Source organism: Oculina patagonica, chromosome 14 (genome assembly GCF_052425735.1).
Source record: "Oculina patagonica isolate OP01 chromosome 14, crgOcupat, whole genome shotgun sequence".
Taxonomy (NCBI): domain Eukaryota; kingdom Metazoa; phylum Cnidaria; class Anthozoa; order Scleractinia; family Oculinidae; genus Oculina; species Oculina patagonica.
The window spans coordinates 21,888,512-21,908,147 of NC_135771.1; the positions used below are offsets into that span (position 1 = coordinate 21,888,512).

At 39.1% G+C, this 19,636-nt stretch overlaps 1 protein-coding gene and 1 long non-coding RNA gene across 2 annotated transcripts; both read left to right on the forward strand.

The window, feature by feature from the left end:
* Positions 1 to 11,905: 11,905 nt before the first annotated feature.
* On the forward strand, positions 11,906 to 13,117 carry LOC144637612 (uncharacterized). The gene has a single exon (XM_078496673.1). The coding sequence runs from the start codon at positions 11,906 to 11,908 to the stop codon at positions 13,115 to 13,117; it is 1,212 nt and encodes a 403-aa protein (XP_078352799.1).
* Positions 13,118 to 15,968: 2,851 nt separating this feature from the next.
* LOC144638561 (uncharacterized) lies at positions 15,969 to 17,973 on the forward strand. Its single transcript, XR_013567967.1, has 3 exons — positions 15,969 to 16,084; positions 16,578 to 16,737; positions 17,749 to 17,973. It is a non-coding gene; the product is annotated as an uncharacterized LOC144638561 (long non-coding RNA).
* The last annotated feature ends 1,663 nt before the right edge of the window (positions 17,974 to 19,636 follow it).

Sequence of the window (19,636 nt, forward strand, 5' to 3'; positions counted from 1 at the left end):
ATAAACCCCAGAGCTTATAACCGAAATTTTACGGTATGTCATATATAGCTAGAAAGAGCAAACCGGTTCCACTAAAACTAATAGAATGGCCATAAATCGGCCCGAGGACCACATAGGAGAGGGCAAAAACTCAACTGAAGTAAGGTGAGTCGTTTTTAATTTAATTCGCTCAATTTTTATGGGTTACAGAAACGATCGTTATTTTCCCCGTACCCTTTTCTGGGGAGCAGGGATGGCTCAGTGGTGAGAGCACTCGCCTCCCACCAATATGACCCGGGTTCGATTCCCGGACGCGGCGTCATATGTGGGTTGAGTTTGTTGTTGGTTCTCATCCTTGCTCCAAGGGTTTTTCTTCGGGTTCTCCGGTTTTCCTCCCTCCACAAAAATCAACACTTCTAAATTGCAATTCGATCGGGAATCCGAGGACCATCCGAGGTTTGTCAGTCGCAACACCGTTACGTGCTATCCTCGTAAAATAAAGACGGGTTTTTTTTATTTCGAGGGTAACGCAACGGTGTCGACGCTCACATTTCGAGCCTGGGCCACCTGTGGTTAATTTGGCTCCGTTGTACATTTTCATTTCTTTGATAAATCGGCACTTTTTTAATTAATTCGGTTTTACATTTTCACATCCAAAAGACGTTTGTGCAGCTAATTGCAAGCGTCAGCTACTATTTTGTAAAGATTACCTTCTTTCTTTACTGGGATCTGTTTACTTTCTATTGTGCAGCTTATTGCAAGCGTCAGCTACTATTTTGTAAAGATTACCTTCTTTCTCTACTGGGATCTGTTTTTCAACAATGAAAGTACTCTACTATAATAGACTGTCTCAGCGATTTCCTTATCTCTGAATGTCCATGTAAAATGATTCCCCAATAAAGCCTTCCGGTGCTTGGCTAAGAAATATATTTTTTCCTTCTCATGGCAAATCAACAAGCTAGTCGCACGTTAGAAGGCGGACGAATCTACGAGCCTGTATAATTTTACACCACCAAAACTTCGAATTCAGGTAACAACAGTTTCGAACTAAAACTATTTCCATTTTTTCCCTATTTTCCTTACAGTTTTGTTATGATTGACTGCATGTTTTGTTTTTGCGTGGATATCCTTTTTTTTTTTCTTGTGCGAGTTAAGAAAAAACTGAAAATTTAGCTTGTTGTAACTCAAGGTGCGAACGCAACTACTGCAAATTCGTTGTAGTGCAATCAAAGATTGAAGCAAAGTACTTTAACCACGAATTAATTATTTTACAGTAAGTTCAGCAATAATTTTAAGAAGGCCGGGATTTGCGGTATAGCGAAGCGCGCGAGGTCTAAAAATACAATGCATATGAATACATTGAACCCCCGGGAGGCTCAGAAAACATCAGCGTATTCTGAGAGAAATAGAAGGAATCTAGGCAAAGAACTCAGGCTGTTTAAGAAAGTGTCATAGAAAAAAATCGCCCGCCATTTCGGTTTGTTTGTCTGAGTCTTGTCTGAGTCGTGACGTCAGGCTCGCGCGCTTCGCTATTGGGAGGCCAATTTTTCATGAGGTATTTCGGTAATTTTATTCTTGAACTGCGGTATTGCGGTAGTTCTCCAAACCTTCATAACACTTTTGGTCGCGATAGTCGGTATAAAAACATATCCTTCACTCTTTTACGACAATTTTAGCCGTTTCTGGTCATTTCGAAAGCAAGCATTTTGTCTTAATTAGTTAAAAAATGTGTCATTCTTTTCTCGGTCCCACCGCTCGTTCTTGCCTCGTTTTTTTTTTTTTTGATCCTCGCGTCAACGAATCCGCTAGCTATGCAGGCTTACTATGAAATTGCAATATTTCTGTGTCTTTTTTTAAATACTGTGATATTTGCCAAACTTTTTTTGCAGGGAAAAAATCACGCCAGTTTATTTTTTTCTTTAATTTTAACACGGGTGATCTTATTTGTCGTTCACACAAATGGCAAGGTTGCTCAAAAGAGAAAGCTTAAGGACAGGGAACGCATATATCAGATATGTTATTTGTCGGCCGGGAAGTCTATAAGGCACAATTTTCCCTTTACGGACTGTCCTAGGCCGGCAAATAACGTATTCACTTTTTAGCTCTTTAATTATTTGGGAAAGAAACCAGAAAGATTTTGCTGCAAAATCTTTGTTATGTTAATTGTAGCACCAAAACAAAGCATAAAAATCTGAAAAGCAATTTCAAGACACATTTGAAAAACCTCTGATGATCATTTCCCATGCCTAAATTTAGCTAAAATCCATGAGTGATACAGTCCCTTTAATTTGGCGGGTCTTTTTTGGTTAAAGAATCTTTTTTGTCTGAATGGTGGTAAACAGTGGAGTCCGAAAACCGGAAAGTTGCATGCGATACGCAGAGTCTGAATGGGAAAATCTGGAAATCTGGACCGCTGGAGCGCGTGTATTAGCCAATGAAATTCAAGGATTTGGGATTCCGGACCGGCGAGATACTTGAGAAAAAAAGTGTTTTCATATGGCAGATTTGGCTGTCACAATTAGGCGACAAAAAACTCTTCTACTGAATTCGCAGAGGTATTTCTTTTGTAAAGATAATACACCTTCGTTGTTTGATTATTCAGTACTGTCTTCTGTTTGGAGTTCACGCGAGAAATAAAATTCACCTTCGCGCACGAAAAAAAAAACTGCAGGGAGTCTGGAACTTTCTATTTGGGGAATATATGGCAAGAAGTCATTCTGTGAACGGTAACTAAAGGACGACTGTTTTGCATGTTTACGGCAAAGCGGCCCGATTCTACCGGCAACGTAACCACAGATTAACAACCGATCAAATTATCAAAACATGTGTTTGAGTTATTATGTAAATCGGGAGCCTTTCGAGGTAAACATGGTTTAATTAAGGCAAATAGTTTAGGTGTACTTGCCGTTTCTTCTATCAACAACAAGACACAGGAATGGCCGGTTTTTACAGTTCTAACAGTCAGTTCAGCTAATTACATAGGCTGTCGAAATATGGTCGCTAGGAACGCGACAATAAAATGGGCTGTAACTCTTGAAAGCGCTAAGGATGAGTTTTGTTCGCTCGCTCAATTTTTAACTTCCAATTCAGTTGTCAAACGATGAACGTTAACGGCCCTATAATCGACATATTTTATCTGGGGCAGAAATGAAGGAGCTTTGAGTACGCATTAAGGTAAAATTTTATATTGTCTTTCAAATAAAAAGTTCACCTTCATCGACTTTCAAAGCCAAATGAGCGAAACTTCGCCGAAGGGACGCCTGGCAGATTTTAACTCGTAAACACGAAAAATTTCTGGATTCAGAAGCTCGTATTTACGGCAGCATTATTATTAAAATGAAATCGGTCTTTTTACTCGAAACAATTAGGGATTAATGTACTTGTAAACGATCGGACTTTTTCTTATTTCCAATCGTGGCTGTGCCACTCGTGAAAAAGGGCCTTGAAAATTACTTAAAAGTCCTATCATTTTGTGCAATTAATCTCTAATTGTTTCTCGAACAGACCGTTTTATCAATACAAATTTTAGATAGGCAGTGTCAGGTTAATAAAAACGTAACATATAACAGTAATCTTTCGTAGAAAAGTGAAATTAAAGGTAATGTAGTATTTTAATCCAAATAAATGTGTCTCTTAAAGACTTAATGTTATATGACCTTTTTTCTTGATTGAGAATTAATCCCAACTACAAGCATATCCGTAAACAAACAGAAAAAAATAAAAAAAATAACAATTAATTAAAGGAAATAACACGTTCAATTAGTACTGTATTGAAGAATGAAGGCCAAGGTTTTTAATTAATATTGAGGCCGTAACACATAAAACACAAATACCGTAAAATTCTGGTTATAAGCCCTGGGCTTATACAAATTCGTAAGGGGTTTTGGAGGGGCTTATATCCGGGGGGGGGGGGGGGGCTTATAAGTGGAATAAAAAAGGCGTTTTCAAAGGAGCCACGAAAGTATTGATCGAAATTCGATTTTAAGTTAAAAAGTCGTAATAAAGCAGCATTTAGCCCTGTTCAGTAGTGTCATCCAGCAAGGGAGAGAGGGGGGCTTATATCCGTGGGGGGGGGGGGCTAGAAACCAGGATTTAGTTCGTCAGGCTAGTCTCTTTGTCGTTAGTCGTTTTCCTTTCTTCCATATTTGGTTTTCCCGATATTTTTCGTTTAACACTTTATATCAACGGAAAAGAACGCCAAAGCCCTGGTAACTCGGTGTTTGTTGGCGTCCTGAATGTTTAAGAGCCATTTCTGTAAGCTGTCATGGATATGGTTTTGGTAGACGGCGGAAACGTAACTGCAGTCGATCTTCCCGCCTGTAAAAACGCGGCCTGCCGGAGGGATTGTCTTCCGTGACTGTTCCGTCGGCTCGGTCCAGGAAGAAAACATTTCAAAACTGAACAAAAATATTAAATCCGAAAAAAACAGAATAAAAAATTGCTGCGTTATACAGTTTTGAGATGAAATTTTAGATAGTAAAAAAAAAAACGAAATGGTGGAAAATGTATTTAATAAAAATAGTTGAAAAGCAACACCTACGCCTTTTTTATTGGTGAAATTTAAATTTTTTTAGCTAAGTTAGAAATTATAAAATTTAGTTGTCAGCTTTGGCAGTTTAAAGAACATAGAACGCCATTAATTTTTCAATCTTACTGAAAGATTTTAAAATTTTCCTTTAATCAAGCTCGAATTTTACACGCTGCTTAATCACCTGGAAGAAATCTATTGTAATACATTTGAAAGCAACTATATCTAAGACAGCACGTGCGCACGTGGAAACAGCCGGCACGGCTATTGAGAGAATTGTGTGATGCTAATGGTTTCTTCTCGATCATTTCCAGGTTTTTGAATTTGCATGCTGCTTTAGCACCCCGGGGGGGGGGGGGGGGGGGTACTCCCATATGTGGCCTATATAGGTATGTGCCGCCCAATAGGGTATGGTTTTTGAGGTTCTCGGTCCTTAAATAGGGTATCATTTTTGCTCCTTTTGGCAATGTGTTCCCGGTGTGATCCTTAGGTAGGGTACCTAAATTCTATTAGCTAAAATAAACGCCCAGCTAAACGAAAAAAAGATATTTTAAAACTGAATTTTCAGTTCAGGTATTAGAAAAGCGATTTTATAAAGATTTGTGTCTTGCCGTGCGTGGTTAGCCGTTATTTGGGTCGTCACGGAATGCTTCTCGTCCCCTTGAATAGGGCCGGTGTCATTTTTCGGTTTTGGGCCTTAAAAGGGTATCAATTTTCGCTTTCTTTATCCTTAAATAGGGTCAGGGTTTAAGAACCTTGGCGGCACACCCCTATCCGAAATTTATGGGAGTACCCCCCCCGGGTTTAGCACCTGGGACAAACCTACTGTAGTACATTTTACAGTAACTTTGCTGACATCACGTACACACGTGGATACGATTAACAGCCGGCACGGCTATTGAGAGAATGTGTTATGCTAATGGTTTCTTCTCGATCATTTCCTGCACACAAAATAATAGCGAATACATTCCTTCGAAAACAGGAAATTAATCGTTGTAAAATTATCCCATTCTGTGTTTATTTGGCCTTAGTCTATATCTTTTCCTTTTATTTGATAAAGGTGTTTCGAACTGGTGGTTCGAATTTGAGGAACATGGAAAGTTTGATAAGAGCCAAAAAAATATTTATAGTTAAAGTTTTAACCAATTTGCAAAAAATCCTACTCTAAGCAGTCCCACGCTCTTCATAACTTGGCTCTAAACGGAATGCAACTCCTACTTTTTTTAAAAACAAAAAAGATATATTAATGTTTTTGAGTTTTTTGATAACAAACAACTTTTCGGTTCCACAAAAAACACCTTCAACTACGCCGTTTGAGTAGTACGTATTTTTGTCTATTTAAAATGAAATATTTTTAATAAAAATATCATGATCAGGGGGTGTTGCCTCATTTCCTGGACAGTTTTGATCGGGTGTATTAATAATCAGATTCAATTAAACATTTGTTTTACGAGTGTGAAGTCTCAAGCGTATAAAATAGCACTATAATTAACACTTTTCAACCACATATCGTCATTTCCTACCCTATAGATTCAGTTTTAGCTTATAAACGACCCTTTCAGACAAATTTTAAATTCTTTTCAGCTTCTCGAAGGAGATGAACATAAAACGGAAATTTGCACTGGGCGACTTTCAGGTACGGTGTTCATTAATTAGGTAAATTCATTAGTAGTTTCATGCTGAGAATGGACTTTTTTCAAACTTGCAACGAAATTTACAACGGACGCAACGAAAAAGTTAATTTTTTCCAACGGACAACCAAAAGGGTGAATTTAGTGGAGTTCCCGCAGCGAAGCCCCATGCCTAAGAAAATTCGGGTAACCCATCCAGTTTTAAAAGTTTTGATGTCTGGTAATTGTCTGCCCGTACGTCCGTACGCACAAAAAATTAAAACGTACTCTCTACGATATGTGAATTTTAGCGGAGCTCCCTCAGCGAAGCCCTACACCTAACCCATGAAGCTGAAAAAGTTTGGTTGTCTCGATATTGACCGCCCGTATGCCTGTACGTACAAGTACGTCTTCTGATGTTTTGGCCAAGTCAAACCAAAAAATACGAATAAAAATTTCTTACGGCCCAGAAAATAAAATAATCGAGTAAACTGAACGTCGAAAAAAGCGGAAATGTCGAGCTCCGGTTTTAGGCTTGGTTACATCTTACTGAATATATATTTGCGGATTTTTTTGTTGTTGTTTCGTTGCAATTAACTTGAGTTCAAATTGTTTTTGCCGCACATTGCTTACCAAAGCTGGGCAACAATAAAAGTGGTGAAATAAAAAATAATATAAAAAATAAAAAATATAACCCGCACAATCTCTTCTAATGTTGCCTACATTGCGTGAAATTTTGACAAACGAAAAAAGGTAAACAACTGCGTTGTTAAAATTTATATTTAATTTCTGTCATAATCACGATTACAAAATGATAGTGTTAAAGCGAAGCTAAGCTCAGAATGTTAAACATGTACATGTACATGTGCATGTACGTGTACAGGCTTTTTCAATTTAAAACTAGTGAAGTCGTGAGTTGATTTTTTTTACCGTGAAATGATTATTATTATTTTCTCCAGTTTATTTTCTTTTTTCCGCCGTTGTTGATTTGGATTATTTTTATTTATTTACTATCAGGGATCGGGGTAAAAGGAAAATCACATATTTGTGTACTTTTGTTTCCTTTTTTTGCACGAGTTATAGGATCGTATTTAAAACATACACTCGTACAAAAGGGAAAAACGTTTTTACGGCCTTTCTGTACTTGAAAATTTACATTTCAGTTAAAACTTTAGACATTTTCCCGTCTAGCTCGTAAGCAGGGTTATCACTGTCATGAAATTTCTTGCCTCGTGTTCACAGACATTTTGCAATTGTGTTACGATACAATTGCGACATAATGACTTTCTACTTACTGTGTAAATAGCTCCAACTGATTTTTAAAACTGCAAAACTGTCAATTATTTTTTAGGATTCTTGGCTAAAGAGAGAAATAAAGCTATTCGTACCTAAAATCATACAGTTGGCTGAAGAAGGGTGTTGACATCTTATGGCACCCATTTTACATAAATATTATTTTTAGTGAGAATTCAATCGGCGATCCCAACGAGCGCTAATTTTGCAGGACGTAAACATGTAAAACGCAACAGCCAAATTACCGCTCGCTCACTGTTGGTTAATTATTCGACGTCCCCTTTTCTAAGTTTGCTTTGGTCCTTAACGCTGTCATTTCTTGAGGTTTTAAAGCTTATTCAAGTCTACACTGCGCATTCTAGGGGTTTGCTTTCATTTTTGTTTTGAATTCTCTGATCAACACCTCGGTTATAAAGTAGATGAAGCTTTTGGGTCCGCCAGTACGTTGAATAAATAGTTTGAGGACAATAAATAGTCAGCCATTTATACATCATGATACATCATCAACAGCACTCTTTGATGCCCAGATTGCTGGCATTTCCGATCTTCTAGATTTTAAAATTCTCTGGGGGAGAATGCCCCCAGACCCCCCCTTGGAAAAGGGGCCTCACAGCCCCATTCTGTGGTCACATTCAACTATTTTTAATCGGAAGCTGCTTATAAAAAATGTCATTGAAAACTCTGAATTACTTGTTTGTATAACTGTAAAACTCCCTGATCAAAATGAGGTGTACACTGGTCACACAAAACACGTAGGAGAAAAATAAATAGTTTAACTAAAGTTCTCGCAGATGCTGCTCACTGCAAAAATTAAAAAAAATCTCCCTTTTCAAAACATTCAATTAGTATAATTGTATGATAGTTTATGGGAATATCGCCAAAGAGGAAAAGGACATGTTTTATTAAGTTCTGTGAATAAATAACCAGCCAAGGCACCTATCTGGACAAAAAAATCATTTGCTGGAAGTCAAAGCCTGAATAAAATTGTTTACATGCACGGAAAACGACACAAAAAATTGCTTCTCTTGAACAAAAATTGGATCCCTTACCTCCAAACAAACAATGGTCCATCCCTTAGTTACACCAGCCTTTCTTATCGGAAATGGCTTTTAGGTAATAATTCTAGGTATTTGGTATCAACGTTGTTGCATTTTTAAGATATATTGGTATCCCAGGGGGGGAAATGGGGTATATTGGTATCCCACTACCCCCCTGGCCGGGCCTGAGTACGGGTCATGTCGTTCAGCAATGCTCGAATAACGTCGAGGTTCTTCTACTCGTTATTCAGTAGTGTTCAAAAAAGATATATAGCGATGAATTTTTTTTTCGCTCTTACTTTGTGCGAGGCTCATAAAAAATTGGGGCAGAGATTGCGCCGTAAGGACTGTTATTTATCTTTAAGAATTGTCGACGACTCAAATTGAAAACTTAATTCAGTACAAACGCCACAAAAAAGTTGATAATATAAGAGTGTTTCTATAGGAGATACGAGTACGAACCCTTGTGATGTTTTGGAACTCTTCGTCCGTCATCATAGTTTTTTCTCTTTTACAATTGTAGTATTTATTTATTTTTTTGCTTAAGTCACCGCTGTTTTAGGTTGCATTGGTCGTCACGCATCAGAAACAGTAAAAGATGGGAGTAATTTCAATATGTTTTGTCATCATGCTGATCGCTTTCGGTCCGTTTTCTGGAAGAGGAGAATCATTACCAGGTAATACTAGTGGTAACCACAGGTTAGAAAGTGCGGGCCTTGACGCACTTAGAAACGGTATTGGTACGAGAGTGCGTAATTTTAGATGGCAGTGTCTATAAATAAATTATTTATTGGACAAAAGACAATTATCCCGAGTAACGCGTCACGCAAGGAATGCATGTTTTTATCGTTTTGGGAAGTGTAATCGAGCACGCGGTGTGAATTGAGATGTGATTTTTTCTCAGTCGGTAAACTCGCTATGTTGTGCTCGCCTTTTATTAACGTGGCGCGATTAATGATAAGTCACGGTTAATTGCCGCTAACCGGCCGCGAACCAGTCAGAGTTGTTTTTTGTCGGATTGACTGAGTTTAGTGAACTGTAGTCGGGCACGCGGTGTGAATTGAGATGTGATTTTCCTCGGTCGATAAACTCGCTATGTTGTCAGTGTTATAACGAATGTCTCGAGAATAACCGTTGTTGGGATCATTCGCTTTGCCGTGGTTTATGCGTGATACAATCAGAGCAAATTTTCGCAAAAGCAACACCCGTAAACAAGTCTGCAAATTGTAAAGTTTGCAATCTTCCATGTGACAGAAGCCTAGATCTTATGTGACAATCGTTCTTGAAGAACAGATTTTCTCTTCCGGTGTTACGACAAACTGTCGTGATTGACACATTTTTCGCATTCCGATCGTTCTTAGTGGAAGAACAAAATTTTCAACTTCCGTTTTCTGTTCGCTCTTTATTAACGTGGCGCGCACGCGTAATACGCAATCCACTGGTCACTGTCAAGATTAGGGTTGCGGGCCTCTCTTGGGCCCGCAATTATAGCAAAGTTTTGTAAGAATTTTTCTTTTGTACTAAGTTAAGTGACAACGGCGACGCCAAGAAAAGTGCTTACTAAACAAGAATACTGCAATCACCAGACCTATAAGTGATCTATCGGTTTAAAACTAAACTTAGAATACATAGAACAACGTATTTTTTGGTATTTTGTTTTTAAATCACTTTTTAGAAGTAGGTGGTTTCACTGTCACGCCGCGAAAAAATAAATCCAAAACAATTGCGTCAAAAAAATCAAGAATATTACAGTTTGTAGAAAACTACTATATAAACTACTTGTCCAAGTCTCAGGTCTGTACGTTATTCCGTACTCGAGTTATCCATCAAAATGTTTCACGCAAATTTAGAGAGCACAGTATGGAAACGCCATGTTGGAGCCCAACTGCTTGGGCTCCAACATGGCGGCCGGAAATCAACAAAAACATCCGGCATTCACTTCTGCTACAAAAAGCGGTCAGATCAATATCATGAACAAGTAAACATTCACATATACTGACTTCTCGCAAAATCTCAACTGTTCAGTTTGTTAAAAATCACAAGATGAAGATTTTTTTAAAGTATACGTTACAGTCTTCTGGCGGCCATCTTTGATCTCGTGTGGCGTGAAACGGCGAATGCTATCGAGCTAAAAACTTTCAACAAGGAATGTATTAAGGTCGTCTTACAGCTAGTGAAGGATAAAAACACAGGGGGCTTGCGATTCTAGATTCTAAAATTTTGATAACGTCACGTAAAAAACAAGAATTGAGTGTTTTCGTCGGTAGGAAATGGCGTCACGCGTTTAGGTTCTTGCAGGTGCGTGAGCATGCGCAGCGTAGAAACTAGTTTGGAAAACCGTGAAGATGTCGGAGAAATTTGCACAAAAAATTGTCTCGCTCTTGACAACGACGGAATAGATGGTTGTTGAATGCGATGGCCTTTGGCCAAGAATAGAAGCCGAGTTTCCGAAGGAAGTTTCCCTTCCCTGAGGCGACTTTTTGCCATTGTTAAACGGTTAAAGAAACGTTTTTTAGAAAATTCAGGAGTGAAAGGGTTAATAAAGTATTAGCCAACTTTTTTGGGGTTATCTTTTAAAGCTTTCATTCTCTGAATTTTAAACATCGATTCCTTCTAAACGCATTGGGGAATAATAAAGTTGCATCATGACTGTCGTTTTAGTGGTAAATCACCGTTTAAGTGTAAAATAACCTAGTTGGTCTAGGGGTTAGCTGTTCCATAACTGAGCACTTACTCGATCTTTTTCGCTACCAGTTCCTTGTCAGCCATTCCGTGCAAACCAAACCGAGCATTGTTCCGGGTTGGAGACGCTGGTGAACGACCATGGTGTTGAAACATTTTGCAATAAATCTGAAGTATCATGCAGACCGAACAATACTTATAGTCCTCCGAGCAGGAATGAACGCTACTGGGGACTCTGCTATTGTGATTCGCTCTGTCAAGAGATTGGTGATTGTTGTGTGGACTATGACACGTGGTAAGTTGGCTTCTACAGATTGTGTTCGGCAACGTTTTGGTAACCTTTGGCGTTTGGCGAAAAAGGTTAGAGAACCAGCGACGAGGTTCCAGGTTTATGTTTAGTTAGCGTAATTTTAATAAGTAGAAATTACTTGGAATTTAAAAATAATTATTCATGTCATTAACTATTAGTAAAAATATCTCTTAGAAACCTGAGCAAGAAACACCATTCTGCAAAATAAACGTGAGTCTCGAGTAAACGTTATGTCATGTGGTATTGTTATCTCGAGCTGACTGTGGAATGAAGTTGTGTCATCTCTTTCGCAAATATAGACAAAAAGATAGAGATATATTTATCTCACTGAAACTTTTTAACGATTATCTTTGTTTGCGTTTCACAAAGGTATACACCTCGCTTGTCAAACCACCAACCCACACCACTGAAGGAATCCTGCCAAAGAGAACCGTCAAACAAGAAGAAACACGTCTTGGGCTACATCATGGTCGCTAGCTGTCCATCATCTTGGAGTAATGCTGAAACTGCTCATGCGTGTATGTCGACCAACTACTCAGCTGATCCTGCCACTGCCCTGCCAGTTTTGGACGTGGCGACAAATGTCACGTATGCCAACATGTACTGTGCCATGTGTCACGGCAAGTCACGCAATCTTCACCATTGGAGTCTCCGCATTTTGCAAAAACCGAGGCAGCCCGTCTCTTTGCAGGACATCAGATCAGCAGACACCATCTGGCAAGCGGTTCCAGTGGGAGACGTTATCCCAAGGAAATGCATAGTGACACCACCAGAGGCCAGCACGGGACCTGACACGGTGATCAAACAGTTGTGCCGTTCCTATGCTAATGGTATTCAAATACCTCAAAATGGAGAAACACGCACACGACAAATAATATTTGATGACCTTAAGAACCCGCACTGCGCACTATTGTCAAATCCCAATGTGTTTGTAAACCGAACTGCTCGCTGCTTGAAAGGTGATCGTTTTCCATCCCGGATTCCTTCCATGCTTTTTGTGTTCTCGATTCATGGCGAGAATTCCTTTCTTCTCGGTAAAGAAACGACTCTTCGTATGGAGGTTACCTGTCCGCTCCACGAGGTTTACGATCCATTCAAAGGAAGATGTCTGCCAGTTCAAACTGATGCTAACAGTAACGGCGCGAACTCATCGGAACAGTGCCGAGGCCCTTCTTTTCCATCAAATGAGTTTGTTATTTTAAGAAATGACTCCGTTTTCTTAAAGCCTCACCAAAAGCTATACGACAATGGCACCTACATCGTGGCGAATCAGACGTTAATCCTGTGCCGTGCCAACTTTTCCCGTAACTACACCAAATTTACGACGCGACCTGAACATGTAAAGAAGGTAACGCCTCTAGCCTTGCGCATCATCACCTATATTGGTTTCTCGCTGTCAATCATTTCGCTCTTGTTCCTGTTGGTGACGTATTTCCTGTTTGCTGAGCTGCGCACTTACCCTGGCAAAAAAGTGATGCACTTGTCATGCGCAATGATAGCCATGCAGACAGTGTACTTTGTTTCAGACCCGGATGTTGTGTCCTCTGCCGTCTGTGCTGTGATGGGCGCCCTGTTGCATTACTTCATCCTGGCTGTATTCCTGTGGATGAGTGTTATCGCTCACAACACACGAAAATCCTTGTCGACCATGAGTAAGTATATCAGTCTTCTTCTGTAAGTCAGCTGCCCTTGAAAGTTTCTCTTGTCCTCTGTAGCTTTACTCTCGGACTCATTGCTAGATTTGTGACGTTCTTTTTATAAAGGTATCAAGGAAGGTAAATTGGCTTTTGCGTTCCGAGTGAAATTGTGTGCAAACCATCAATGCTAACCCCAATAAAGTATACATTTTCTGAAAGCTTAGGCCATCCCAATGAAATGTTTCGTTTCCCATCGCCCGACCGACCCATTTTTTTCGAAAAGTAAAAAAAAAATCAGATTCAATAGTCAAAGAAGCGCGTCGTTTTTGTTTTATTAACAACAATTGGTATGATGCGATGTCCTTGTCTTTAATTAGCATTGATACTACGTCTTTTAAAGGCTGTTTAGATATTTGATAGTCGTGTTAATATACATATTTTATAACGAACGAAAAAACCACGTTTTCGAGTTGACTTTGTAAGTTCTTTTTTTTTATGCCCGACAGACCAACCCACCGTCACAAAAGACGGGGCGATAGGAAACGAAACATTTTATTGGGATTGCCTTATTGAATATAGATTGTAATTTTGAATTTTTTTATCATAAAGGCCATCAGTAATAAGCGACGTGAGCATTTTGTTTGCAATTATGATGTTGCGCAACAAGAGGTTCATTTGAAAACATGTAAACTTTTATGTGGAATTTGATCTACATATATTGTTCTAAAAAACGGTATCTCAGATCTTTCTTTTCTCGCTCAATTATTTTGTATGAATTTTTGAACTTGAAGAAGCCCCAAATACACCATTTTAAACTTTAAAAATTTATAAAAACAATTTATGGAGCATTTTTTTTTCTAGATTTATTTGTTTTCAACCGTTTGGAGCGTGAAAAAGTTACATTTACATCGTCTAGAACTTTCAACCTCTTCAGGGTTCTCTTCAGGACATGATAATGAATATTATATAAGTCACTACGTTAAATATGCTGGGCAAGTAAGAAAATAGCACATGAACATTGATTCCCTAAGGTGCTGTCTAAATTGTCTTATTGTTTGAGTTTCTTAGGAGCAGACATTAGTTTTGGCCATAGATATCTCAAACCTTATACTTTTCAAAGTGTTCCGATGACTAAAACGAGTCAACCTAAACTACTTGTAAAGCGTGTGGTTAATTTTTGTATAGGTGTGAACCCGCATAACCCTGTGGTGCTTGCCAGACAAAGAAAAGCGTACATTCGCGACAGCGTGTTTGTCTGGGGAATTCCTTTCGTCGTCATTGGAATCTGCGTGGCTCTTCAATTTGCAAACATCGGAAATGTTGGTTACGGTGAGAACATACTTTTTCAATTATTGCACTGGATAAAAAAAAAGCTATATGTCACAGGGTATTCGTAGATTTTTGGGCTTTACTTTTCTGAAATTATTGCTGGGCAACTAACTCCTTAAGGTGATTCCACGGTATTGCATTGCGCATCCTTTCTGCGCATAAGTTTTCGCGTCATTTAGCGCGCGCACGAGCGCGCGCGCACACAGAACACTACGAGATTCCCTTCAGGCTAAGCTCGGTAAGGAAATAAATATCATTTTCTTTTAAACGAGCACGGTGACCCCCATTTTTTAATGCATTAATTTAAATGTCATACGGTTGTCTACAATATATCGCGATTTTAAAAAAAGTTTAAAATTCTACATTGAGATATTTTAATTTTAATGACGTAAAAAACACGTTTTTAGGTAGTGCCGTTAACGTGCGCACGAAGCAAAATCTTAAATTTCTTTCCTTATCTTAATTCCTGTACAATAAGAATAGTTTTTAATATAAGATCAAGGTCTATTTTGTTGAACTAGACTAATTCTTTAATGCAAAATGTTTTTTCTGGAAATAATAGCGATCCCATTTGGATTACTAGGGTTCCTAATATATATCTCGCGGGTCGTATATTTGCTATAATGTCCATCCATTTTACACAAAAACTAGCGCGGTGACCCCCATTTTTTATTTCATTTTTTTAATGCTCATAACATAATTGTAACCTGGACCAAGTTTCAGAAAATTTTTAATACTCCTTCTATTTCAGTGGAATCACCTTAAAAACATTATCTTTGAACATTTAAACGTAGATATAAGCTTAATTTGCGAATAGAAATGAAGTCACGGCTTCGATTTTTTAAGACGCGCTGAAACAACTTCCAATTCCTTTTTTTATCCGAGCCATTCGCAGCCGAAAACGCTTGTTACCAGTTTCACTGCTCTTTCATAGCAGTTGTTAATAAAAATGGACCATTATTTTAAGGTTTTCTATGTACAATATAAATTTTGGCTGTCCAAAAATCTGTTAAAATCAGGGCCGTAACTAGCAAGAGGCAAGACAAGGCACTTGCCTCGTCTTAATTTTAACCCAAAATAAATATCAACCTAGTAAATGGCCTAGCTCACAGCGAGTCTCACGTAGCTCAGTTGGTTAGAGCGCCCAACCGGTATCTGGGAGGCCATGGGTTCGATTTCCGTCGGGGACTCAGATTTTTTCTTTTTCCCACGCTCGTGCCATGTAGAATAATATTCTTCACTATTTATCACCGAGCTAAAAATCTACCATCTTTATTATTTACTAAAATATTTTTTGTTGGGAAAATAATCCCCAGTTGAACAAGATTGATTTTTCGCAAGAAATACCTCATGAAAAATGTCTCTGAGAGCGTTTCATAGCTTCTAGATTTCAAATTTTTCTGGAGGGCATGCCCCCAGAACCCACTATCAAGATCTTGTCTCGTCTATGGCAAATGTCTAGTTACGGCCCTGAAAATCCGTGACAAAACCCCTTAAACTATTATTAGCAGACTGTTAATATTTCCGTGTCATATTCTCTCCACCCAGGTGTGCAAGATGGTTGTCAGTTATCAATACCTGCTCGTACCTTTGCTGTCGCTGTTCCTGTTTCCGCGTCGCTTCTTTTCAACATCATTGCTGTGATCGCTTCTGCTGTTGCTATCAGACAACACAGTCAGGTAAGAACCTGGGGGGGGGGGGGGGGGAGGGTACTCCCTACAATGGCCTATACGGGGAGGCTCAACCCGAAAGCGGTACCTTTTTCATGCTTCAGGTATATAAAAGGGTAGGGATTTCACAAGTTTAGATATATAAAAGGGGAGGAATATCGGTCATTTAGGTATTTAAAAGGGCCTTCAATTAAAATAACTCACCTTTATGCACCTTATGGCTGTATCATTTAAAAACAGAGTTTGTGAGCAGGAGACTAAGCTTTTCTGTTATATGCAGAGCCTGGAGATGTTTTTCATAAAAATAAAAAAAAAAACACGCTGCGGTGACAAACATGACAAGACAACTCATGTCGGAAAAAAAACTTTGATTAGGGGACTATTATTTCCGGCTTCCCAGTAAACATTTGGGTCGCCTCGTTTCATGGTCTATGCTTTTCGCGAGTCAAAGTTTCTTCAATCTGGTGATGAAATAGTGTTTAATTTTTTTTTCTTATGGCAGGGAAACACGTTGGCTGCAAACCAGAGTAACCGTAACCTAACTCTGATTGTACTGAAATTGACAGCTGTCACTGGCAGCACCTGGATTCTGGGTTTCATCTTGGCTTTCTACCCAACTCCATATTTGGAATATCCATTCATCATAATAAACAGCTGTCAAGGTTAGTCACAAGCTCCACCCCACCCTCCCCACTCTTAGTAACTATCAACTATCGAGGCCCATGGGGCGCATTCGTTGGCCTCGTAGTTTACCTGACTCCTTATATTATTTTACTAAAGAGCGTGGAGCCTTTTTAATTAAGTGATGACGATCGCTTTAGTCATGAGGCGGTCGACGGAATCTGTACCTCTTTTGTGCTCGATCGACCGATCAGTAGAACCGAATGGGATTGGGAACTAGCTACAGGAATAAATAGTACGCAAAAGAGAACAAGTTAACAAGAAATCGCCGCGAAAAACGGTTGACAGTTGTTAATCGGTACTGCACTTTGCGAAATGAGAGCTTACAATTTCGTTTTGCATAAATTAAATAATTTCGTATTCTAAAGGTATCCTTCTGATTGTTTTGATGTCAAATGATTATAACTGTTGAGGGTGTTGGTTGATGGTTAAAATTACCCTTGTTTGTCAACTAACGGTAACCATGTGCCCAGTTCTTCCACGGTCAGACGAATCGGAGACTTTTTAATTTTTCGTGTTCCGGGCAGAGTGGGATCTGGGTGCAAGATTAGGCTTGACCAACTTCCGTTAAAATGTTCCCTAAAAATGGGAGGCGCGGTGGTCTAATGATTAGTGCGCCGCACTCCGGATCGAGCGGTCGGGGTCATTGTGTTGTGTTGTGTTCTTGGGCAAGACACTTTACTCTCATAGTGCCTCTCTCCATCCAGGTGTATAAACGGGTACCGGCGACATAATGCTGGGAGTGGGGGGGGGGGGTGGGGGGTACCCTGCGATGGACTAGCATCCCATTCAGGGGGGAGTAGAAATATTCCTAGCCGCTTAATGCTACCGAAACCGGGATAAGCTCCGGAAGTATGGGCCACTTGGCTCGAGGCTTCCTATTTTATTTTAAAAACATGTATAAAAAATTGAACTGCTTTTATTATTTGACAGGTGTTTTGATTTGCCTGTCCTTTGTGTTCAAGAAGAATGTCTTCAATCTCTACAAACAGAGATTCAACCCTGCAACACTTCCCGAACCTACAGCAAAGGAAGATGAACAACAACAACAACAACAACAACAACGAAAATAAAGCCATTTAGAGGACACAATCTTTTGAGACCCGGCCTGGGAAGAAGGCAACCTAGTGGGGAGGTAGACTTGCTCCCTTTCGATCGTTTTGATTTCCTGCGGGAAAAAGGCAATACAATACCATGGTCGTGATATGAGTGTCTGAATGGGGTTAACCGACTAGGGATAAAAGGGCGCAAAATTTAACTGACAACCGAAAAAGTAATGAAATTTTAACTGACATCCGACATGTGGACTCCCCCCCCCCCCCCCCCACCCCATTCAGACCCTCTGATATATAACTGCAGGAGAACTGAGTGTTATATACACAAGTATTTGTTTTTACTTTGTAGAACGGGCCGCTTAAAGGTCATTTCGACAGCTTCAGCTATTTTGACGGGCGCGCTTGATATAGAAAGGCGTTCTTCTCTTGTTTGGTTAATTCTGCCAATAACGTTGATCCTAGAAAGTGAAAACAATTTCCTACAAGAGTTGGAGACAACGCAATAGATTGGGAGCAAGTCTACGCCCATATCAGTAAGCCTAAAAAAACGCCCTACAGATTTGATATTAATTTGGGTATTATAATTAAACAGTTACGGTCTTTGATTTTGCAGTTTATACATTATGAGTTTATCATTATTTATTGATAAGTTAACTGATAAATATTTTTTACTTTTTAAAATTGGTTTTTAGAGTCACGATGATGTGTTCACGCATCTTTTGCTATGAGCAGGAGGGGGGTAAATAGGTTCGCGTTCGACGGATTTGGCGTTAATTATAAAAAAACGCACGGATTGTAGATTTTTGCGATTCGCGGATTTTGAAAAATACAGTGGATTGCTTACAGCAAGGCGCCCAAAAGTGTGACCACTTTTAATTTATTCACATTCTTTCGTGCACTGATTTAATCCAATCAGAAGTCAACTGCAAGCTATCCACGGCTTTTGATTGGATTAAATCTGCACGAAAGAATGTGAATAAATTAAAAGTGGTCACACTTTTGGGCGCCTTGCTGTAAACTCTTTACTTCACTTTTGTAGTAATAGTGATAGTGGTAGTAAGAGTAATATTTCATTATTTCTTTTACTACCACTACCACTATCACTGTTAATCGTAAATCACATTATGAGGATTTGTTTAAACAGGGGCTCTCCCACGAGTTATTATGAGAGTTAAGTCATGCAAATTAAAGATGAATTCCAGTCCGTACTGCGCAATCTCGGCTGCAATGTTTATGTGTGCCCACACGAAGGAATGTTTACAAGCAAAACTAAAAATTCCGCGACAAATTTACCTTTTTCTTCATTATTAACGCCAGATATCATTGCAGAACAAATAGTAACGAGTAGAGGCAAATAAAGCTTGTTGTTGTTGTTGTTTGTTGAGTGCTACCGCCGATCGAGGTTCTTACCTCAAACAAACATAATTTGATCTTCTTTTAATAAACAATAAGGAATAACAGTACACGTTTTAGCTCCTCCTAAATCAGAAATTAGACTGGTTCGTTGCTTCAGTACTTCAGAGCTGCACTTTAGCAAAATTGGATGTGTAAATCATTCATTTTAACTTTTAGATAGGCAGTGTTAGGTTAACAGTAACCTAGCTTATAAATGGTAAAGAGGGGGGTGGGGGGAATAGGTTTACGGATCGACGGATTTGGCCTAAAAAAGCGCACGGATTGTTTTTTTTTTTTTTTTTTGCGATACAATGGGCGGTTTCATGGCGGATTTTGTAAATAAAGCAAATTACGGATTAGTTGAAACTTTTGGCCCGGATTCCGGACTCTTCATGTCAAGACGTTCGGATCGTACATATTAAACGAAGGT

What these genes read in the sequence shown, in the direction of transcription:
- LOC144637612 (XM_078496673.1), top strand. Translation starts at nt 11,906, where the DNA reads ATGGTCGCTAGCTGTCCATCATCTTGGAGTAATGCTGAAACTGCTCAT.